Source organism: Gorilla gorilla, chromosome 14, assembly GCF_029281585.2.
Source record: "Gorilla gorilla gorilla isolate KB3781 chromosome 14, NHGRI_mGorGor1-v2.1_pri, whole genome shotgun sequence".
In the NCBI taxonomy this organism is placed as follows: domain Eukaryota; kingdom Metazoa; phylum Chordata; class Mammalia; order Primates; family Hominidae; genus Gorilla; species Gorilla gorilla.
Window position 1 is genome coordinate 109228276 of NC_073238.2, and position 15268 is coordinate 109243543.

At 42.9% G+C, this 15268-nt stretch overlaps 1 protein-coding gene across 6 annotated transcripts in view; it reads right to left on the bottom strand.

The window, feature by feature from the left end:
- DCT (dopachrome tautomerase) overlaps positions 1 to 15268 on the bottom strand; it is a 140646-nt gene that overhangs the window by 86981 nt on the left and 38397 nt on the right. The window contains exon 1 of one of the 6 annotated variants that reach the window (XM_055360585.2): positions 8094 to 9707. The exons of the other annotated variants lie outside the window; for them this stretch is intronic. Coding sequence (XP_055216560.2) covers positions 8094 to 8199 — 106 coding nt within the window. The 5' untranslated portion in view covers positions 8200 to 9707. Of the gene's footprint in view, positions 1 to 8093; positions 9708 to 15268 lie in introns of those variants that run through there. 6 annotated transcript variants of the gene reach the window in all.

Below are 15268 nucleotides of genomic sequence, written 5' to 3' on the forward strand. Positions count from 1 at the left end.
TTGATCTTCAAGTATGGGCTGGTGGTAAGGGACATAATTTGGACATGCTAAGGCACAGAAAAATGAGACGTGAAGGAAGATATTTATGTGTGGTACAGTTTGCATTTAATAGGTTGAGCATCCCTTTTTAACTGCTAAAGCACTAGAACTGCAACATGCCTAACCTGCATGTTCACTATGGGAAATGCACAACAGCAGGCTGCAACATGCTCCTAGATACCAGGACTTCAGAGCACAATGGATACTCAGCTTCTGCAGGCTCTGGAAATAGTGTCTAGTGGGCTGTGAATACACCTGGAGCAGAGGAGAGAGAGGAAAGCTGCAGGCCTCAGTGCTCCTTGCTGTGCCCACACAAGTGCTGGACGTCCTTCAAGACTCACAGGGAACACGTTAAGAGTTGAACTAAATTGTGTCTCATAAATGTTCTTCAGTCGAGCCTCTGGGAAATCTGTGTTGGTTAATTTTATGTGTCAACTTGACTGGGCACCCAGACATTTGGTTAAACATTTTTCTGGATATTTCTGCAGGGTATTTTCTGGATGAAATTAACATTTAAATGGGTAGACCTTAAGTAAAGCAGACTGCTCTTCATAACGTAGGTGGGCCTCATCCAACCAGATGAAGGCCTGAATAGATCAAAGAATGACCTCCCCTGAGCAAGAGGGAGTTCTGCCAGCAGACTGCTTTCAGACTTGAACGGTAACCCTTCCCTGGGTCTCCAGCCTGCCAGGCTACTCTGCAGATCTTGGACTTGTCAGCCTCCATAATCAAGTGATCCAATTCCTTAAAATAAATCTGTCTCTCTAGGTAAATAACAGTTGACCCTTGAACAACATGGGGTTAGGAGCACCAACTCCCCATGCAGTCTAAAATCCAAGTATAGCTTTTAACTCCCCCAAAACTTAACTACTAATAACCTACTGTTGACTGGAAGATGTACCAATAACATAAATAGTCAATGAACACATATTTTATATGTATTAGGCACCGTATTCTTACAATAAAGCAAACTACAGAAAATAAAATTTTACTTAAAAATCATGAGGAAGAGAAATATATCTACTCATTAAGTGTAAGTGGGTCATCATAAAGGTCTTCATCCTCATCTTCGCATTGAGTAGGCTGAGGAGGAGGAGGAAGAAGAGGGGTTGGTCTTGCTCTCTCAGGGGTGGCTGAGGTGGAAGAGGTAGAGGGGATGGAAGGGGAGGCAGGAGAGGCAGGCATGCTCCATGTAGCTTTTATCAAAAAAAACTCCATGTATGAATGGACCTGTGCAGTTCAAACCCATGTTGTTCAGGGGTCACCTATATGTGTGTGTGTGTGTGTACACACGTGCATGCACATATACATCTTACTGGTTCAGTTTCCCTGGAGTACCTTAATATGTCTGCTCTGCACTTTTCAGCGGAGGATATTCTCAAATGCAAAGAACAAGCTACCTTTTGGAGGCCTAAGTAAGAGCTGCTGTCCTCAGGAAGCAAACTTAGAATCGAGGACAACAGCCAGACAGAATCCTAAACCTCTACTCCCTCAGGAAGGGAACAATCTTGGATGAGTGAGATCCCCAAAGTTGGTGTGTCAAGAGTTGCATGTGGATAAAATATGTGAGGAACCCACTAGATGAAGCGCCCTGGCTACTCCATCAGTGAGGGAAAACAGGTAGACCAAGCATAATAAGAGGGACTTTTACAGACTTTCTCCTCAATCCCACAGTTAAAATTGTCAAAGAAGTGAACAAATAAATTAGAGCTGAGCAGAAAATCTTTAGGAGCTGTTATGGACTGAATATTTGCATCCCCTCTCCCTGCTCCAGATTCATACTGATGCCCTAATCCCAATGGGATGGCATTAGGAGGTGGAGCCTTTGGGAAATGATAAGGTCACAAGGGTGGAGCCCTCATGAATGGGGTTAGTGCCCTAATAAGAAGAGGCCAGAGAGAGCTTTCCTCTATAAACCAGGAAGAGGGCCTTCACCAGGAACCTGACCCAGCTAGCACACTAATCTCAACTTCCAGCCTCCAGACAGAACTGTGAGAAATCAACACTTGTTGTTGAAGCCACCCAGTTTACAGTAATTTGTTACAGCAGCCTGAACTATGACAGGAGCTGTGTACATTTGAGAGGTGAAGCCAACTGGACTTCCTGGGTCGAGTGGGGACTTGGAGAACTTTTCTGTCTAGCTAGAGGATTGTAAATGCACCAATCAGTGCTCTGTGTCTAGCTAAAGGATTGTAAATGTATCAATCAGCACTCTGTAAAAACACACCAATCATCGCTCTATGTCTAGCTAAAGGATTGTAAATGCACCAGTCAGCACTCTGTAAAAACACACCAATCATTGCTCTGTGTCCAGCTAAAGGACTGTAAATGCGCCAGTCAGCACTCTGTAAAATGGACGAATCAGCACTCTGTAAAATGGACCAATCAGCACTCTGTAAAATGGACCAATCAGCAGGATGTGGGTGGGGCCAAATAAGGAAATAAAAGCTGGCCACCCCAGCCAGCAGTGGTACCCCATTCGGGTCCCCTTCCACACTGTGGAAGCTTTGTTCTTTCGCTTTTCACAATAAATCTTGCTGCTGCTCACTCTTTGGGTCCACACCACCTTTAAGAGCTGTAACACTGGCTGCAGAGGTCTGCAGCTTCATTCTTGAAGTCAGCGAGACCACAAACCCACCAGAAGGAAGAAACTCCAGACACACCATCTTTAAGAACTGTAACACCGTGAAGGTCCACGGCTTCATTTTTGAAGGCAGTGAGACCAAGAACCCACTGGAAGGAACCAATTCCAGACACACATTTAGCTTCCTGATTAAAACTTGGCATAAACATTTAGCATAAAGAAGACTAAAAGCATAAAGATATATGCTCCCATTCCCAAAGCAATAAAAGGACCAAAGGAGTGTGCATGAGAGTGAGAGTGTGTGTGTGTGTGTGCACATGTTCCCTCCAAAGCACCAAGCAATGGCTGTTGATGGCAGTATAAAAGAATAATTTTCTCTTCAGGATGTTCAAAAGCAAACCTGGCAGCATGAATTAGATGGCCTAATTTTAAACATACAAAACACCTCTAGTTCTTAATGAACAAATAAGCAAAGTGCACCATCGGTGGCCTAGACACCATTTCAGTTTTACACTGGAATCAATAAGTTAGGAATGATTTGACTCCCAGAGCTAGCCTCAAGTCCAAGCCATGGAGAATATTAAACTGACCTCCCCTCATGACTCTGGCCAACCCTGTGTTCCAGCCCTTCACTCTCTCCATAGGAGAGGGCTGCACCCCCACCATGCTCTAACCGAAAGCACAGCTGGCCTTCCCTCTTCTCCTCAGCTTTATTGAGGTTATAACTGACAAACAAATATTGTATATATTTAAGGCATACAATAGGAAGTTTTAATATACATATATGTTGTGAAATGATAATCAAGCCAATTAACATATCCATAACATATAGTTACCTTTTTTGTGTGTGAGAGAACAATTAAGATCTATTCTTTGGGCAAATTTCAAGTATACAATAGAGTATAGTTAAGTATAGTCACCGGGCTATACACTAGATCTCCAGAGCTTATTCATCCTACACATCTGAAGCTTTTACCCTTTCATCAACATCTCCCCATTTCCCTCACTTCCCATCCCTGACAACAACCTGTATTAGTCTGTTCTCATGCTGCCGACAAAGACATAGCCGAGACTGGGTAATTTATAAAGAAAAAGAGGTTTAATGGACTCACAGTTCCACGTGGCTGGGGAGGCCTCACAATCATGGCAGCAGGCAAGAGAGAAAATGAAAGCCAACCAACAGGGGGAGCCCCTTAGAAAATCATCAAATCTCGTGAGACTTATTCACTACCATGAAAACAGTATGGGAGAAACCACTCCCATGATTCAATTATCTCCCACCTGGTCCCTCCCAAAACATGTGGGAATTATGGGAGCTATAATTCAAAATGAGATTTGGGTGGGGATACAACCAAACCATATCACTACCATTCTGCTCTCTGCTTCTAAGAGTTTGATGTTTTTAGATCCCATATATAAGTGAGATCATGTAGATTTTGTCTGTCTATGCCTGGCTTATCTCACTTAGCATAATGTCATCCAGAGTCATCCATCCTGTTGCAAATGACAGAATCTCCTTGCTTTTTAAGGATGAATAATATCCCATTGTGTACCACATTTTCTTTGTCCATTCAACCGTTTATGGACACTTAGCTTGTTTCCTTTTCTTGGCTATTAGAATAATGCTGCAGTAAACATTGCTCTTCACTTTGTAAATATATTTTCATTTTAAAAAATCATTCAGATAGGCAAATGGAACAAAAGCAGAATAGCACAATGCACCACTCTGTGACAACCCCATTAACATTTGGTGACGATTCTTCCAGACTTTTCTACCACTGCCATCCTCACACAGTGATTTTTAGTTTCTTTTTTTTCTAAATAATTGTTCTTTTACAGATATTAAAAGAATTTGGCACTTTGGGAGGCTGAGGCGGGCGGATCACGAGGTCAGGAGATAGAGACCATCCTGGCTAACATGGTGAAACCCCATCTCTACTAAAAATACAAAAAAAAATTAGCCGGGCGTGGTGGCGGGCACCTGTAGTCCCAGCTACTCAGGAGGCTGAGGCAGGAGAATGGCGTGAACTCGGGAGGCGGAGCTTGCAGTGAACGGAGATCGCACCACTGCACTCCAGCCTGGGTGACAGAGCAAGACTCCGTCTCAAATAAATAAATAAATTAATTAATTAATTAAAAATAAATAAAAGAATTTGGAAATGTTCATCTCTCTGAGCCTTTATTTTCATTGTTTATAAAAAGTGGATGGTGTTCATAATACCTCTCTCTGATCAGGCTGTTGGAAAAATTAAAGAAGTTAGTGCCTCTAGTACATAAAAAGTAAGTTGTCCTTTCTACTCGCCATCTGTTCCTCCTTTCTACTTTCCTTCCTTTTTGACTTATTCCTTGAACAAATGTTTATTAAGCACCTACTGTGCTTAATAAATACTGTTTGCCTGGCCCTGCACTAGGCACCAGGCTCACAAGGATGGGGAAGAAGACAGCCATGGATCTTGCAGTCACGGTACTTATGCAGAGACAAAGACAGAGACAGAGAGAGAGAGAGAAAGGAGAGAGAGAATGAGAACAGGCTTGCAGAAACTCCTGGCAAGACCACCAAACCTGAGAGAGTGAGGGAGGGTGTCCCAAGCAGAGGGCACAACATTACAAAAGCCAAATCATCACAATGTGGCGCACTAGGTGCAAGAAGGGAAGAGTTCATGAGGGACAAGGCTGCAGACTGAGCAGAGACCATGTCAGGAAAGTCCTCATGTTTCAGCTTAAGGAAGCTGAAGGCAGCCCAAAGTTCGCTATCTTGTATTATTGTCTCCCACTGTTTCCATAGCCTCAGCCCCCACTTCTGAGGCTCTGCTGAGGGTGCCTTCACTGTTCCATAGCCCTCCCTGCTGTCCCCCTCATCCCATGAATTTTGCCCCTTTCTCTCACCATCATGTTCTTCTGTTGCCTCTGCCATTTCCAGTTGATTCTGTGGTGGGGAAGGACACGGACCTTCCTCCAGCAGGTATTGCCATAGTTCTCGGCTTACTTTCCCAGCCAGACTCTTTGGGAGAGTGGCCTGAGCTCCCAGCCTCCACCTGCTCTTTTTCCATTTACTCCTTAACTATTGCACCTGCGTTCAGTCATCAGCCCTCAACACTCAGCTGCGAGGAGCTGGTGAACTTGTTGTGATTATACCCAGCAGGCATCTGGCCAGTCCTTCGCTTGCTTGGCCTCTTTGTAGCTTTCTGACCCCCTCCTCTCCTTTCTTGGTTCACCCCTTTCCCTCAGCTTCCAGATACCTCATTCTCCTTGTGTCCTCCTTTTTTTCTTCATTTTCCTCAGTCATCTTTATAAATCTTTCTCGTCTACTAGCCCTTCAACGTGTGGCTGTCCTTTCCTCTCCTCGCTGCACTCTCTCTGAAATCTGTATCTCCAGACCACATCTGCTCATGCAGACAAATCCTCTGACTTCCAGCCACTGTGAGCCTGCCACCCCAGGTCCCCACCTTTCTGTGACTCAGTGAGGCTTCCCAAGTCAGGCTCATTGCAAGGAAAACCTGGTTTAACTAGCAAAGAGGCGGATTATAAAATATTGTTAGAAACACCGTGGTGGTTTAAATAATGTCTGCCAAAACGATGTGCTCGAGACCTAAGCCCTGGGACCTGTGAATGTCACTTTATTTGGAAATGAAGTCTTTGAAAATACAGTTAGGTTGGGTGCGGTGGCTCATGCCTATAATCCCAGCACTTTGGGAGGCCAAGGGGGCATGGATTGCTTGAGTCCAGGAGTTCAAGGCCAGCCTGGGAAACATAGCAAAAACCCCATCTCTACTAAAAATACAAAAAATTAGCTGGGCATGGTGGTGCATGCCTGTAGTCCCAGCTACTCAGGAAGCTGAGGTAGGAGGATTGCCTGAGCCTGGGAGGTCGAGGCTGCAGTGAGCCAAGATCACGCCACTGCACTGCAGCTAGGGTGACAGAGACCCCATTTCAAAAAAAGGAGGGAAGGGAAGGAGAGGAGAGGGGAGGGGAGGTGGGGGAAAGAGAAAGAAAGAAAGAAAAGGAGAGGAGGGGAGGGGAGGGAAGAGGAGGGGAGGGGAGGGGAAAGTTAAGGATCTTAAAATGATACAGTCCTGGATTTAGGGTGGGCACAAAATCTGACTGGTGTCCTCATAAGACAAAGGCCTCAGAAAACTGGAGAGACACAAGGAAGAAAGCCATGTGAAGACAAAGGCAGAGATCGGAGTGATACTGTCACAAGCCAAAGACTGCCTGGAGCCACCAGAAGCTGGAAGAGAGGATGGGTTCTCCCCTAGAACCTCTGGGGATAGCATGGCCCTGCCTATACCTTGATTTCAGACTTCTGGCCTCCACAACAGTGAGAGAATAAATTACTGCTGTTTTAAGCCACCCAATTTATGGTAATTTGTGACAGCAGCCCTAGAAAACTAATACAGGTACATACCCATTATTCTCTTTTTAAAAATTGCTCATACAATTTTCAAGTGGGGGTCCTGGCTTTCATAACTATTAGAGTTATTGATGAAATACTGTGTGCTTTATACCTGTAAAATGAATGGTGTTGGTTGTGCATAAGTGAAGTAAACATTTTCTTTCTGTCTTGTTTATATTGTTGCTTGGTGAACTCATTTATCAAAGTGAAGGCAAAAATAAACATTAGTCCATCTTAATCCAAAGCCAAATTTGCAAGACTTGGAATTAATAAGATGCTGCTGAAAAGTGGTGCAATCCCTGTTATTTTTATAGACTGTGATTCTTGTGTTTGGCTAATGTAATTAATCTTCAGCTAAAATCATCTGTTCCAAATTTACACTAATTTTCAATACTTCAATATGTTTGCAAAGCAGCATTCTGCTTCTGTGTACTGCAGGTAGATTCTTGTTACCTGTTAGCCTTGGTAGAGCTTATCAACCGATGCAGTGCACAACTTTGGTGATGCTGGGGCATTTGTAGTTTTTTTGTTGTTTGTTTTGTTTTTTCTTTGAGATGGAGTTTCGCTCTTGTTGCCTAGGCTGGAGTGCAGTGGTACAATCTCAGCTCACTGCAACCTCCACCTCCCAGGTTCCAGTGATTCTCCTGCCTCAGCCTCCTGAGTAGCTGGGATTACAGGTGCCTGCCACCATGCCCAGCTAATTTTTTGTATTTTTAGTAGAGACGGGGTTTCATCTTGTTGGCCAGGCTGGTCTCGAACTCCTGATCTCAGGTGATCCACCCACCTTGGCCTTTCAAAGTGCTGGGATTACAGGGGTGAGCCACTGCACCCGGCCAGCATTTGTTTTTGATCTAGGGGGATACTTGCTACTGGCATTCAATGGGCAGGTGGCAGAGTTGTCCCACCCAAAATGCCCATAAGCAACCCTCTGAAAAATATTGCTAAGGATTTCCAATACAACATTTGTGACTTGCCAAGGTGATGCCATTTATTATTAGGTGTGTGAAAAATAAGAAATGACTTGTATTGGCTTATTTTCTTTGTATCCAAGGCACCTTCTGCATAACTCCCTTCTACCTTTTCTCATTGGACTGTGTGTGTTCACATGTTCATCTTCCTCTAGTCTCTTTGTCACATCAGAACGGAGACGGCACTTCATTTGTCTTTGTATCCCCAGCAGCATTTCAGCAACAGAGTGGATGCTCAGTTAGGCTTGATGACCGAAAAACAAAAGCCTGGTACACCAAAAAAGGTTAGAAAATGTTTATAAGAACAAATTGTCTCTTTTGTCACAGAAATACTCTTTGTTATCCTGAAGGCCCTGGTTTGGTCTTGGGGAAAGGACACTGGGATCTGGTATCCTGGTCTAGGGTTCTTGACACATGCATTTTATCATTATCTTACTAGGTCTTAGATTTTTCATCTGGAAAGTAAGGGGAATTAGGGCTTGGTCTGCATTATTCTAAGGTCTCTTTCAGCTTCAAAAATTCTACTTCTTTGTTAGATAAAGATAATATTACCTCAAGATTAGACACCATAGTCCTATTGCCAAGTGCAGGCTATTTCTAGATTTTCTACTAATCCTCTAACATCAGTCATTATCTTATTTAATGTCAGAGTCTAGATTTGGCTGAAAGTCCATTTGTAGAAGCTACATTTTAGAAAAACAAATGTACCTAGCTTGAGAATTTAAGCCATCTGGTCATGTGTTTTCCTGGTTTCCATGGGAGCATATTTTCCTTTTCAGCCATGGAAGAAGACAGGGAGGATACCAAGAGCCATTCTACGTAACCAGAGTTGAAAGAGAGTGAGTATGGCACAAAAGTGGGGAGAAAATGGCAAACATGATGGGACATCACTTTGTGAGTTTGTATAAAAAACTTTAGTTTCCATCTTGCTAGCCAACACTATTGTCTTCTCAGCTTGAACAATTTGATATAGCAAGCTGCCTTGTTGAAGAGACCCATGTGGCAAGAAATTGAGAGCAGTCTTCAACCAACAGCCAGCAAGGAACTAAGGCCCTCAGTCCAGCAATCCACAAGGAACCAAATCTTGGAAACATCCATGTGAGCTTGGAAGTGAATTATCTCCAGCTGAGCCTTAAGATTACTACAGCCCAGCTGACTTGACTGCAGCTTGTTAGAAATGCTGAAGTTGAGAACCAGCTAAGCCCCGCCTGGATTCCTGATCCACAGAAACTGTGAGATAATACATGTATTTTAAGCTGCTAAATTTGGGGGTAATTTGTTACAAAGCAATATATAACTAATATACTTGATATTGAGAAATCCCATATAGTTTGTTATCTGCCACCACAGATACCTAACACCAGTGACTATCTTTTGTTCCTCCCTCTGATGTTTACTTAATTGCTTAAAACTCCATCTGGTCACCTAGCCCCAGTTCTTTGTTTCTAAATACCATTCGCAATTAAAACAACCTAGGGCTCTTGGGGAAATAGTTGATTCCAGGGTTAGGGCAGAAAAAGGCAAAAGCAGAGCCTGAAACATTTTTTGATGCAAGAGAGTAAGGAGTGCTCCCTAAAATGATGAGGCAAGTCAAAAGGATACAGAAACCAACTTGAAGAGCCCCCAGTGGTAAAATCTGAAACAATGTGAACAAGAATTTAAATAATGATTGTAATAGATTATAACCCATAAAATAAAATAAATAATTATAAGTTCATACTTATATAAATAAACACATGAAAAAAATTAATGTGTGAGAAGGGACACAGAATTTAATTAGTAAATATAGAAAGAATGATGCAAATAGAAAGTAACTATTAGACAAATTCCATCGTAATCATTATGGATTACACTGTTGCATGACAAAAGAGTGTATTTACATAGTCTCAAAATATCTTCTTATATTTATTGCTTATAAAGAGAAAAATAATTTTTAAAAAGTGGGGAAATCTGTAAGATACTACCTTAACCTAGTGATCAAATTTAGCATCACCAGTGATAAGATGTAACATATCAACATCATGTACATCCTGTTATTCACTAAGAAGGGCACAGCATCACTTTGGCAGTGTTCTTGCCAAAAATGTTTAGCTTCACTCTATTAATATTTATTTTAAAAATCAGGCTGATGCACATTGAGAGTTTTTACTATTATCTTACTCTGTTGAGCTCTTTGAGTCTTGGTTTCTTTATCTGGAAAATAAGGGTGTTGGACTGGCTAGTATTCTTCAAAAATGTTCAAGTCATAAAAGACAAAGACTAAGAACTGCACAGATCAAGGAGACTATGGAGACACAACTACATGACATGTTTAATCAGAAAAGGGACATTAGAAGGAAAACTGGCAAAACTCAAATAAGATCTCTGGATGAGTAAATATCATTGTATCCATGCTAATTTCTTACCTTTGATAATTATACTAGGGTTATGTAAAGTATTGACATAAGGAAAAGCTGGGGGTAAAAAGTAAAGAGAAAGTCTCGCTACTCTTTTTTGGAACTTTTCTACAAGTCTAAAGTTATTTCAAAATAAAAAGTTTAATAATAAAAAACACCTGGTATTCTAAGAGGACATTCTGGTGGCCTTTCAGTCTCACACCACAAGCGAACAGGTGCAACACCTTTGATGTGGGCTACAAAAGAGTCCCTCCTTGACAGACATTAATCAACCCATATCAAAGAACAGCCTGCTTTTGAACAACAGTTGGAGTTTGCATTTCTGGTATATCGACTATTTTTTTTTGAGACGGAGTTTCTCTCTGTCGCCCAGGCTGGAGTGCAGAGGCGCGGTCTCGGCTCACTGCAAGCTCCGCCTCCCGGGTTCACGCCATTCTCCTGTCTCAGCCTCCCGAGTAGCTGGGACTATAGGCGCCCACCACCATGCCCGGCTAATTTTTTGTGTTTTTAGTAGAGACGGGGTTTCACCGTGTTAGCCAGGATGGTCTCGATCTCCTGACCTCATGGTCCACCCTCCTCGGCCTCCCAAAGTGCTGGGATTACAGGCATGAGCCACCGCGCCCGGCCATATATTGACTATTTTTTATCTAAACTCTTAGAAGACATGAGCTCAGTTTTAATTAATCACTTCTAACTTTATAGAGTCAAAAGTCTACATGTTTTAGTCTCTATCCTTCATTCATGATAGAAGAAATTCCTCATCCAAATCTTCAGCAAAGATAAAAATGTGCACATGAAAGGCCCTTATAGACTGCTCTTTAGTCACATTTTTATAAGTTTACATTGTTTACTATGACATACATAGGCAAACCTCAGTTATCGGCAAAGATCATAGCATGCTACATTTCATGATGCTGTTAGTAAAAAGTGATAACTAGTAATTATTATGTATTACGTTGGTGGTAGAAACTATCATTGCCCTAATTGTTTGTCATAATAACTAACATTTTATTCCTACTACATATGAAGCACTGAGCAGACCACTTTATAGATTATTTCTTTTATTCCTTCAATAACACTGTGAGTTAGGCACAGATGAGTCTGCAAACACATATTCGCTAGTAATATCTGGCATCAGAGAAAGAGCTGGGTGGGTTATACTGGGCCCCAGGAAAGGTCTGTGCTGGAGAAGTGACTGGGTTGTCACAGCAACAGGCACTATTTGATCAATTCCCTTCTATTTATGTCTTTTCAATCAGTTTACTCTGTTAGCACTGGGGAAAGGCAAGTAGGCATGGAGGGAAGGAGGAAGAGAGGAAAGAAAGAAGGAAAAAAAATCTCAAATTGTCTGAAAAGTCTCAACCTTGTCATAAAAATGAAACTTTCAGTTTGATGTGTTTTAAATTAGAGAAGTTTCCAATTGGAGGAGAAAGACTCAGGAGGAATATGAAAGACAGTTTTTAAAATGTGAAGGGCTGTTCTGGGAAAGGGGGATTCGAATTGTTGTGTGTGGCCTGAGAAAGAAGAATAGGGGGCCACTGGGTGGAAGTTTACACAGACACATTTTAGCTCATTATAAAGAAACACTTTCTAACCACATAGTCCAATTACAGGAGATGCTGCCTCAGGACTTTCTGAGCTCTTGGTCCCAAGAGTGCTACAGAGGAGGCTGGATGACCAACTCTTAGAGAAGAAGAATAAAAACAGGGGATTGGTACTTAAATTAAATGACTTTGAAAGTCTCTTCTAGTCAGGACGCTCTGTGAGGAATTCTGAGCCTTTGCTTTGCCACTGAATCAGACCCTACTGAGAGAGGTCAGTTTCCAACTCCCTCCTCCATGGTGTCTTAGCTCTGGGCTACCTATTATGTTGAGTTGAGAGAAGCAAACTGAATGTGTATTTGGAGATAAGAGGCTGACTCAGACAACCAGTGCATTGCTGTCAGTCTTTCAGAGCTGAGAGAAAACTGTATGAGATCTAAAATTTGGAAGACTCTTAACTTTGTGAACTTTTCTCCTTTTTCTGTAAGTGGGAGGCCATGCAGTATGGTGGGTAGGATGTCAGCTGTGGAGAGCCTGCCTGGGTACAAATCCTGGATCCCCATCTCCTGGCTGTGGCAGTCATTGGTGCTGTTCTCTCAAATATTTCCATATCTTTTCTCCTGGGAAGAATTGACATCTCCCACACCACCACCCCCTCCCCATGCACACACAGAGGAGTGTGACCATGTGACCCATTCTGGCCAGTAAAATAAAAGAGGTAAAGCCAGTGTGTGATTTTCAGCCTGGCCCTAAATTGGGGACAATGTGGAGCACAGCCCCTTGCCAACCATAATGGACATGCAGTGTGAGTGAGAAATAAATCCTTGTCTTAAGCTACTGAGATTTTAGGAGGGTTATCTCAGCATAACTTAGCCTACCCTGACTGATACATGGGCTCTGGGCCAGTTACTTGACATTGCTAAATCTCAGACTTCTTATACATCAAATGGAATCATAATAGCACCCATCTTCTAGGAACGCTGTGAGAATCAAGTAAGAGAGTTAATACATACAAAGTCTTAACACAGTGCCTGGCTTATAAGTAAGTGCTCAAAAATGTTATCTACTATGATCACTATACCATAAGCTCCACTGGGTCAGGAATCATGTGCCTGGCACTCAATAGCAATTTGTTGCTATTGACCAGGCACTCAGTAGCAGTTTGTTGAAGAATCAAATTAAGTCATTCTTGACAAGGAGCATCATTGACACCTACCACACTATTGCTAATCTGATGAATGATATTCAGTTGTAATCTTACTCGTGGCAGCATCCTCCTTGAAACTCCCCCTTTGTTTTCTAAGATATTCCTCCTGGCTGATTTCCTTCTAGATCTCTGGCCTCTCCTCAATCTCTTTTCCAGTTTCTCTTTCTACTCCCTAACTATCAAGGGCATTCTCTAGAGTTATGTCTTTGGCCCTCTTCACATCAGAGTCACTGGATGGCTCTACAAAGTCTTTAGGCCCAGGTCCCACCTGCAGGTATCCTGATATAATTGGACTAGGGTGCATCATGGGCATCAGGATATTTAAACCACCCTCCTCCCACCAAGTGATCATCCTGTGTAGCCAAAGTGGAGAGTTAATGCCCTGCACCTGAACTGTCCACCACAGTGACCACATAAGACAATTAAGCACTTGCATTGTGGTGAGTCCAAACTGAGGTGTGCTGTCAGTGTAAAATACATACAAGGTTTAAAAGACTAGTATGAAGAAAAGCATGTGAAGTGACTCATTCTTAATTTTCATACTAAGCACATGTTGAAACAATGATACTTTGGATGTAGTGGGTTAAATATATTATTCAAATTAATTTTACCTGTTTCTTTTTACTTTCTCTTGTGGTTATCAGGAAATTTTAAATTACATATGTGGCTTATGTTATATTTTTAGTAGACAGAGCTGCTTTAGATACTCCTGCTGAGTGGTGCCATCTTTCTCATGGCTTCTACCACTGTACATTATGATCCACAAATAGGCTTCTCCAGCACCTACTTCCTTTTGAGCTCCAAGCTCACGCATCCAACCCAAACACACATCTTCCACAAAATTGGCTCTTCCTCCTCCTGGTGCTGCCTGTGAAGCATCAACATCTACTTGTCCACTAGAAAAAAGCCTGCAATTCCTTCCACTTCTCCACATCTTCCCCCAACCATGTGAACCACCTCCTGCGCATTCTACTTCCTAAATATTTCTCAAAACTCTGCATTGCTCTTCATCCCCACTGTTTCTGTCCTCACTGGCTTTCAGTGGTCTATCTTCCATCTAATTTATTGTAGACACCTAGCAAGAGATGGATCATTTCAAAATGCAGATCTCCTCTGTTTAAAAATGCTTTCATGGCACCAGTGGACTTGAGGATAAAACCCAAAGTCCTAACAATGTCTATCAGGCCTTTCTTGATAAGGTGCTTACCTGTCTCTCCGCCATTCCCACCTGAGAAATGGGGGCTGCCCTGCCCCTCCAGCTACATTGAACTGCTGATTCCTCCAATACATCCTGCTCTCTCAGGACCCTGGATCTTTGCACAAACTGCTCTCTTCCTGGAAGGCTCTTCCTGTTCCCCTGCACCTACATAACTTTCTCTCCTTTTTTTTTTTTTTTTTTGAGATGGAGTCTCACTCTATCACCCAGGCTGCAGTGCAGTGGCATGATCTTGGCTTACTGCAACCTCCACCTCCTGGGTTCAAGTGATTCTTGTGCCTCAGCCTCCCAAGTAGCTGGGACTACAGGTGGTGTGCCACCACACCTGGCTAATTTGTGTATTTTTTGTAGAGACGGGGTTTCACCATGTTGGCCAGGCTGGTCTCAAACTCCTGACCTCAAGTGATCCACCTGCCTTGGCCTCCCAAAGTGCTAGGATTACAGGCGTGAGCCACCGCACCCGGCCTCATAACTTTCATCATTCAGAACTCCCAGCTTGCTCTCCATGAAAACTTCCCCGGCCACCCCCTCCCTCAGGCTAAAGGAGAAACTCTTTCTCACCCCACTCCATGTTCTCATACCATAGGTGTGTTGTCTCCTCCCACTATACACCTCAATGCCCAGCATTGTCAGTGTGTGTGTGTGTGTGTGTGTGTGTGTGTGTGTGTGTTTTAAGAGATGGGGGTCTTGCTCTGTCGCTCAGGCTGGAGAGCAATGGTGCAATCATAGCTCACTGCAGCCTTCAATTCTGGGGCTCAAGCAATACTTCCACCTCCACCTCCTGAGTAGCTGGGACCACAAGTGCATGATACCACACCTGGCTTTTTATTGCCCTTTTACTTTGTCTACTCCCACTAGACCATAAGGCTTTTAAAGGCAGTAGCCATTCCTGACTTGCCTTTGTATCCCTAGTGCCTCACCCAG